Below are 9,297 nucleotides of genomic sequence, written 5' to 3' on the forward strand. Positions count from 1 at the left end.
GAGACATTGTGGTCAGGCACAGGGAGTTGGAAGGGGGATAACAAGGATGTATTGAGGAAGAATGGGGTCCATTTAACGGATATAGGGCAGGACATGTTTAATGTAAGGGCTCCAGGAGGTTATTGAGAGAGGGTTGGCTCTTGGTTTAAAAGGGCCCGCTTATGGCGGGTTGTTGCTTGCCAGCTAAAGTGGGTGTGAGTTTTACCTTGTCTTAGTCCTCAGTTGGACCATGGTAAGGTTGCCGATATGGTAAGCCAATGCCGATAGGCTTGCGCCAACCTTTGGATGATACAGTGATACGCGTCCATGGGCCCTAGAGGCCAGTGGCTTGCGTGTCATGTTTTTTTTTTGTTAATTACATTAATGCTGTGTTTCCCAACTCCAGTCCTCAGGGAACCCCAACAGGTCAGATCTTAAAGAGAACTTAAGGGTAACAGGTCAGATCGTAATCCCTGCTCCAGCACAGGGGGCTCAGTCAAAATGACTGAGCCGCTGACTGACCCACCTGTGCTGGAGCAGGGATATCCTTAAGACCTGACCTGTTGGGGTTCCCTGAGGACTGGAGTTGGGGAAACACAGCATTAATGTTTGCCGGCAATTTTACAACCCAAACTGGAGTCCGGGTGTCACTGGGATTCGGGTTTAATGAGAGCAGGGTAACGAGGAAGAATCTGGAAGTCACGGCTCCTATTATTATGCCACGTGTGTTACTGCTGTAAGGAGCTATGTACAGTACACGGCTGGCACCATACAAATAATGATAATAATAATAATAATAATAATAATAATAATAATAATAATAATAATAATAACATGTTCTTGTATAGCGCTGCTAATTATACGCAGCGCTTTACAGAGACATTTTGCAGGCGCAGGTCCCTGCCCCGTGGAGCTTACAATCTATGGTTTTGGTGCCTGAGGCACAGGGAGATAAGGTGACTTGCCCTTGGTCACAAGGAGCCGACACCGGGAATTGAACCAGGCTCCAAACTCTCAGTGCCAGTCAGTGTCTTTACTCACTGAGCCGCTCCCCCTCCTGATAGTAACGGATTGCTAGTAATGGGTCCCTGTAACAGAGACTTATCACTGTTTGAGAGAAACTGCCTCTAAATCCAGCAGTGTGCTGGTTAATTGCACACCGGCAATCAACCAGACTCCACCTGGCTGATTAGGACTCTTAGAAAAAGCCTGATATACAAAATGTATGTTAATATTAATAATATATTTAGCACAGTAACTAAGTTGCAGTACATGTCTATATCCACTGGGTGGTGATGTAACGTTACTATACAGTGCAATACTAAGATATTATCTAATAAAATAATTATAGTAATTGAAGTCCAGTGTTCCCATGGTATGTTATCTGATGTGAGGGTGAACCTATTAAAGCCTATAGGGGCAACTGAAACATGTAAGAGGGTGATCCTATTAAAGTCTATGGGGGCAGCTGATGTGCGTATCTACATAGAAAGTTTTATTTAAGAGTAACATTTGATACCACTGAGGTTAGAATGTTTTCAATAACAGGAAGTAAGAGGGAGTGTGCAGAAAGAAGTGATACCCTAGGGGGCAAAGTAACAGGGAAGACACAGAGTCATGAAGACTCTCCCACTGCAGGGTGACACAGTGACACAGACAGGAGGGAGCTATGGGACATGGAGTCTGTCCCTCCCCCCGCAGGGTGACACAGTGACACAGGCAGGAGGGAGCTATGGGACATGGAGTCTGTCCCTCCCCCCGCAGGGTGACACAGTGACACAGACAGGAGGGAGCTATGGGACATGGAGTCTGTCCCTCCCCCCGCAGGGTGACACAGTGACACAGGCAGGAGGGAGCTATGGGACATGGAGTCTGTCCCTCCCCCCGCAGGGTGACACAGTGACACAGGCAGGAGGGAGCTATGGGACGTGGAGTCTGTCCCTCCCCCCGCAGGGTGACACAGTGACACAGACAGGAGGGAGCTATGGGACATGGAGTCTGTCCCTCCCCCTGCAGGGTGACACAGTGACACAGACAGGAGGGAGCTATGGGACATGGAGTCTGTCCCTCTCCCCCCGCAGGGTGACACAGTGACACAGACAGGAGGGAGCTATGGGACATGGAGCCTGTCCCTCCCACCGCAGGGTGACACAGTGACACAGACAGGAGGGAGCTATGGGACGTGGAGTCTGTCCCTCCCCCCGCAGGGTGACACAGTGACACAGACAGGAGGGAGCTATGGGACATGGAGTCTGTCCCTCCCACCGCAGGGTGACACAGTGACACAGACAGGAGGGAGCTATGGGACATGGAGTCTGTCCCTCCCCCCGCAGGGTGACACAGTGACACAGACAGAAGGGACCTATGGGACATGGAGTCTGTCCCTCCCCCCGCAGGGTGACACAGTGACACAGACAGGAGGGAGCTATGGGACATGGAGTCTGTCCCTCCCCCCTCAGGGTGACACAGACAGGAGGGAGCTATGGGACATGGAGTCTGTCCCTCCCACCGCAGGGTGACACAGTGACACAGGCAGGAGGGAGCTATGGGACGTGGAGTCTGTCCCTCCCCCCGCAGGGTGACACAGTGACACAGACAGGAGGGAGCTATGGGACATGGAGTCTGTCCCTCTCCCCCCGCAGGGTGACACAGTGACACAGACAGGAGGGAGCTATGGGACATGGAGCCTGTCCCTCCCACCGCAGGGTGACACAGTGACACAGACAGGAGGGAGCTATGGGACGTGGAGTCTGTCCCTCCCCCCGCAGGGTGACACAGTGACACAGACAGGAGGGAGCTATGGGACATGGAGTCTGTCCCTCCCACCGCAGGGTGACACAGTGACACAGACAGGAGGGAGCTATGGGACATGGAGTCTGTCCCTCCCCCCGCAGGGTGACACAGGGACACAGACAGGAGGGAGCTATGGGACATGGAGTCTGTCCCTCCCCCCGCAGGGTGACACAGTGACACAGACAGGAGGGAGCTATGGGACATGGAGTCTGTCCCTCCCCCCTCAGGGTGACACAGACAGAGGGGAGCTATGGGACATGGAGTCTGTCCCTCCCCCCGCAGGGTGACACAGTGACACAGACAGGAGGGAATTATGGGACATGGAGTCTGTCCCTCCCCCCGCAGGGTGACACAGGGACACAGACAGGAGGGAGTTATGGGACATGGAGTCTGTCCCTCCCCCCGCAGAGTGACACAGACAGGAGGGAGCTATGGGACACGGAGTCTGTCCCTCCCCCCGCAGGGTGACACAGTGACACAGACAGAAGCGCGCTATGAGACACACACACACACACACACACTCTCCACCCCCCCCCCTCCTGTACACACCCAGCATTAATTATACATGATGAGTAATTGTCTGAGATCTATCTCTGTAATTTAATCCCTCCGGGGCAGGCACACCCTGAGTTAGACGGGGCCCTGCGGCTCTGCGTGCGCGCGATGCGAAGTCACCAAAACGCCTCCGAATGTGAATTCACCGCTCGCTTTGCTGCGTTAAGTTATCGGCCCAATCTGGTGACCCTGCCCCTTTAAATGACCTACACGCGTGACGCTGGCCCTTTAAATGACCCAGACACGTGACGCTGGCCCTTTAAGGCGACAGAACATCAAATAGCGGATCACATTCCAACAGGGCGCAGCCTACTTTAGCCACGCCCCCTCTCGTTTCCTATTGGTTGGGGAGGGAGAAAGTGAGTATCAGAGCTTGGTGCAGGAGCTGCAGACACATCTGGAATAGCAGAGACTGCCACGGGAGCAGCGCAGATACATCTGGAATAGCAGAGCCTGCTGCAGGATCAGCGCAGACACATCTGGAATAGCAGAGCCTGCTGCAGGATCAGCGCAGACACATCTGGAATAGGAGGGCCTGGTGCAGGATCAGCGCAGACACATCTGGAATAGCAGGGCCTGCGGCAGGAGCAGTAAACACATCTGGAATAGTAGGGCCTGGTGCAGGATCAGCGCAGACACATCTGGAATAGCAGGGCCTGGTGCAGGATCAGCGCAGACACATCTGGAATAGCAGGGCCTGGTGCAGGATCAGCGCAGACACATCTGGAATAGGAGGGCCTGGTGCAGGATCAGCGCAGACACATCTGGAATAGTAGGGCCTGCGGCAGGAGCAGTAAACACATCTGGAATAGTAGGGCCTGGTGCAGGATCAGCGCAGACACATCTGGAATAGCAGGGCCTGGTGCAGGATCAGCGCAGACACATCTGGAATAGCAGGGCCTGGTGCAGGATCAGCGCAGACACATCTGGAATAGCAGAGCCTGCGGCAGGAGCAGTAAACACATCTGGAATAGCAGAGCCTGCGGCAGGAGCAGCAAACACACCTGGAATAACAGAGCCTGCGGCAGGAGCACCAAACACACCTGGAATAGCAGAGCCTGGTGCAGGAGCAGCAAACACATCTGGAATAGCAGAGCTTGCTGCAGGAGCAGTAAACACATCTGGAATAGCAGAGCCTGCGGCAGGAGTAGCAAACACATCTGGAATAGCAGAGCCTTTCGCAGAAGCAGCAGACACATCTGGAATAGCAGAGCCTTTCGCAGAAGCAGCAGACGTCTACTGCAAGAATAGCAGAGCCACCTGGGATTAGCAGAGCCTAGAGCCATAAAGTCCCCTGGAATAGTAGGGACACCCCTGGAATAGTGGGGACACCCCTGGAATAGCGGGGACACGCCTGGAATAGTAGGGACACGCCTGGAATAATAGGGACACGCCTGGAATAGTAGGGACACCCCTGGAATAGCAGGGACACGCCTGGAATAGCAGGGACACGCCTGGAGCAACAAAGACATGGAGGAGGAGGAGGGGGGAAAGAGCCCCCCAGATGGAGCCTATGGTAAGATGCCCTTTAAACATGGTGGGGCCGCACTGGGTGGGGCTCTTAAAGGGGCCACAACACACAGACCAGGCACCTCAGGGTGGCAGTCTTGCAAGCAATGCATCCTATATTTTATATATACATGCAAATACTGTGTGTGTGTGTGTGTGTGTGTATATGTGTGTGTGTGTGTGTGTATATGTGTGTGTGTGTGTGTGTGTGTGTGTGTGTGTGTGTGTATATATGTGTGTGTGTGTGTATATATGTGTGTGTGTGTATATATATATATGTGTATATATATGTGTGTGTGTGTATGTGTGTATATATATGTGTGTGTGTGTGTATGTGTGTATATATATATGTTTGTATGTGTGTGTATGTATATATATATATCTATACACACACACATACTTATACATTACATATATACACATACATGCGCAGGAATGAACCCCGGGGGTTATGGAGTCATTGCATCTGGAATCCGTTTCGACCTCATCGTGCTGACTCTCCTCCGTGCCCACGCTGGTATCGTGCCAGGGACAGTGAGACACGCACCGCCGCAGCCAGCTCACACCCCAAATCCGCAGTGTTATGTATTTCATAGGGTCAGCTGAAATTCTACTGGGAGTAAACAAAGAAGCCCCTACACATGTCTGATAGGACACCTTGTTTAGTCCGGGCAATTAATCCCGCTGCTGTCTACAGTATATAGCCCTAGAGGTGCCAGGCGCAGTATCCCTGTGCCTAGCCCTAGAGGTGCCAGGCTCTGTATCCCTCCATCCAGCCCTAGAGGTGGCATTCTCTATCCCTGTGCCCAGCCCTAGAGGTGCCAGGCTCTGTATCCCTCCGTCCAGCCCTAGAGGTGCCAGGCTCTGTACCCCTGTGTCCAGCCCTAGAGGTGCCAGGCTCTGTATCCCTCCGTCCAGCCCTAGAGGTGCCAGGCTCTGTATCCCTGTGTCCAGCCCTACAGGTGCCAGGCTCTGTACCCCTGTGTCCAGCCCTAGAGGTGCCAGGCTCTGTATCCCTGTGTCCAGCCCTAGAGGTGCCAGGCTCTGTATCCCTCCGTCCAGCCCTAGAGGTGCCAGGCTCTGTATCCCTGTGCCCAGCCCTAGAGGTGCCAGGCTCTGTATCCCTGTGTCCAGCCCTAGAGGTGCCAGGCTCTGTATCCCTGTGCCCAGCCCTAGAGGTGCCAGGCTCTGTATCCCTGTGTCCAGCCCTAGAGGTGCCAGGCTCTGTATCCCTGTGTCCTGCCCTAGAGGTGCCAGGCTCTGTATCCCTGTGTCCTGCCCTAGAGGTGCCAGGCTCTGTATCCGTGTCCTGCCCTAGAGGTGCCAGGCTCTGTATCCTGACGTGTGTGTATGATGTCATGTGTGATGTCAGAGATGGGACAGTGTGATTCTTATACATTCATTGTATATCTATCTATACCTATTTAATAGCATATAAGAAGCTGTACCATTAAATATACACAGTGCTGTGTAACATCTACGCCCTTCCCTGGGTATAAGAAGAGCTGCAGTATACTAAAAGCACTCACCCACACAACACATGACCAACTCATCACCATTTTGCCCTATGTGTAAACCCGAAAAGGACATGGACCGCACCTGCCTCACAGAACACATACTACGGTTAGCGCCCCATCCCTAGCTGGTAGGTCACCGTGCTACGGAGGTCAGAAAATACCAACGGGGCGGCCATTTTTAGTCCCCTGACACATATTGATGGAAATAGAACGTTATGACCGATTCTCCATATCCGACGGACGTGAGGGGGGCTGCTTCTCGGAGCCGTCGCCTCTGGGCGTGATAGAGTTAATCAGCGAGGCCGGCAGCATTGTTTTGAACCCTCGCTCATGGGCGCGGATCTTTCTGCCAATTTCCGCACATGGAAATATCCAGTCTCCAAGGCCTTGGGGAGATCTTAAAGCTGGGGGTAGGAAACAGGTGTTCGGAGATAATCATTTCCCTTACTAAAAACCCTAACCCATATAAAAAATTCCCCCCTTGTGACCCTGCCCTTCCCCATTATCTCTTAGCCTGCAGTGCTTCCACTGCAGCAAAGGGTTCTGGGTAATGACAGGCACGTGAACCCGCACAGTGAGTCAACATAGGCTTCTTTTGACATTGTAACATGGACTCCCCATAAAAGCGTTCGCATTACACAGCTTTGTCAGCCGCAGCCTGGGTTACAGAAGTGCTCATTGGCCTGTCATTACCCAGAACCCTTTGCTGCAGTGGTAGCACGGCATGCTGGGAGATAAGGGGAAAGCACAGGGGGGTTGCAGCCCTGCCTGAGACGTGGGACTGTGCTCACAACGTGGTACTTTTATTTGCTGTACGGTGGAGGGTTTGTGTCACCTTTTTTTTTTTTTTTGTAATTTTGCGGCTAAAACCCTACACAAATACAACACCGTTCCCTCTGTCTTCCATATAATTAGTTGTAAAGAAATATATCATGGTCTACTTTCTCCTTGATAATAGTCCCCCCCCCCCCTCCTCCCCGTCCATATGAAATAAAAGGATGTTGCTCTCCTTTTCCTTCCCAAAGTTGTATATGTGGCATCAGAGGGAAAGGGTGTGGTGGGGAGATTTCACTGTATTATTACAAAGTGGCTCCTACGTGGGACTGACCCTTTAAACCCATTAAATACGTCCCCGTCATTAGGTCACTTTGCTCCTACGTGAGACTGGCCCTTTAACCCATTAAACACGTCCCTGTCATTAGGTAACTTTGCCCCTACGTGGGACTAACCCATTAAACACGCCCCTGTCATTAGGTCACTTTGCCCCTACTTGGGACTGACCCTTTAACCCATTACACACGCCCCTGTCATTAGGTCACTTTGCCCCTACTTGGGACTGACCCTTTAACCCATTACACACGTCCCTGTCATTAGGTCACTTTGCCCCTACGTGGGACTGACCCTTTAAACCATTACACACGTCCCTGTCATTAGGTCACTTTGCCCCTACGTGGGACTGACCCTTTAACCCATTACACACGTCCCTGTCATTAGGTCACTTTGCTCCTACGTGGGACTGACCCTTTAACCCATTACACACGTCCCTGTCATTAGGTCACTTTGCCCCTACGTGGGACTGACCCTTTAACCCATTACACACGTCCCTGTCATTAGGTCACTTTGCCCCTACGTGGGACTGACCCTTTAACCCATTACACACGTCCCTGTCATTAGGTCACTTTGCCCCTACGTGGGACTGACCCTTTAACCCATTACACACGTCCCTGTCATTAGGTCACTTTGCCCCTGCGTGGGACTGACCCTTTAACCCATTACACACGTCCCTGTCATTAGGTCACTTTGCCCCTGCGTGGGACTGGCCCCTTTAACCCATTACACACGTCCCTGTCATTAGGTCACTTTGCCCCTGCGTGGGACTGACCCTTTAACCCATTACACACGCCCGTCATTAGGTCACTTTGCCCCTACGTGGGAATGACCCTTTAACCCATTACACACGTCCCTGTCATTAGGTCACTTTGCCCCTGCGTGGGACTGACCCTTTAACCCATTACACACGTCCCTGTCATTAGGTCACTTTGCCCCTACTTGGGACTGACCCTTTAACCCATTACACACGTCCCTGTCATTAGGTCACTTTGCCCCTACGTGGGACTGACCCTTTAAACCATTACACACGTCCCTGTCATTAGGTCACTTTGCCCCTACGTGGGACTGACCCTTTAACCCGTTACACACGTCCCTGTCATTAGGTCACTTTGCCCCTACGTGGGACTGACCCTTTAACCCATTAAACACGTCCCTGTCATTAGGTCACTTTGCTCCTACCTGGGACTGACCCTTTAACCCGTTACACACGTCCCTGTCATTAGGTCACTTTGCCCCTACGTGGGACTGACCCTTTAACCCATTACACACGTCCCTGTCATTAGGTCACTTTGCCCCTACGTGGGACTGACCCTGTGGGAGAGGCGTTCTCTGCAGATCACAGTGACAGCATGCAGTGCCTGTGTCACAGTATACAGTATATACAGAAGCGTATCGCCGGGTGCTGTAGGGTGTGGGCGGGAAGAGGCGTTGCTGCTATAAACGGAAAGTTTCTGTTCCTAATATATCTGTGACAGAACATACACAGCCCAGGGGAGAAGGAGAGAGACAAAGAGAGGGGAGAGAGTTGGGTGGGGGGGGGGGGGCTAAAGAGTGGGGGAGGGAGGGGGTAGAGAGGGGAATGGGGAGAGAGGGGAGGGGGAGAGAGGGGAGGGGGAGAGAAGTGAATGGGGGGAAGGGGGAATGAGGGGAGGGGAGAGATGGGAATGTGGGAGAAGTGGGGGAGGGAGGGGAATGGGGGAGAAGTGAGTGGGGGGAGGGAGAAATGGGGCGGAGAAGTGGGTGGGGGAAGGGAGGAATGGGGCGGAGAAGTGGGGGGGGAGGGAGGAATGGGGCGGAGAAGTGGGTGGGGGGAGGGAGGAATGGGGCGGAGAAG

At 52.9% G+C, this 9,297-nt stretch overlaps 2 protein-coding genes across 3 annotated transcripts in view; one reads left to right on the forward strand and one right to left on the reverse strand.

Annotated features, from left to right (window-relative positions):
• AP1M2 (adaptor related protein complex 1 subunit mu 2) overlaps window positions 1-5,278 on the reverse strand; it is a 31,133-nt gene extending 25,855 nt beyond the window's left edge. Inside the window, exon 1 of the mRNA XM_075577458.1 lies at window positions 5,262-5,278. The gene's annotated coding sequence lies outside the window, so the exon portion shown is untranslated. The remainder of the gene's footprint in view (window positions 1-5,261) is intronic.
• SLC44A2 (solute carrier family 44 member 2 (CTL2 blood group)) overlaps window positions 3,692-9,297 on the forward strand; it is a 62,697-nt gene continuing 57,091 nt past the window's right edge. The window contains exon 1 of one of the 2 annotated variants that reach the window (XM_075577452.1): window positions 3,692-4,843. In XM_075577452.1, coding sequence (XP_075433567.1) covers window positions 4,798-4,843 — 46 coding nt within the window. In that variant the 5' untranslated portion in view covers window positions 3,692-4,797. The remainder of the gene's footprint in view (window positions 4,844-9,297) is intronic. The other variant, XM_075577454.1, reaches the window with a different exon arrangement.

Source organism: Ascaphus truei, chromosome 20 (genome assembly GCF_040206685.1).
Source record: "Ascaphus truei isolate aAscTru1 chromosome 20, aAscTru1.hap1, whole genome shotgun sequence".
Lineage (NCBI taxonomy): Eukaryota > Metazoa > Chordata > Amphibia > Anura > Ascaphidae > Ascaphus > Ascaphus truei.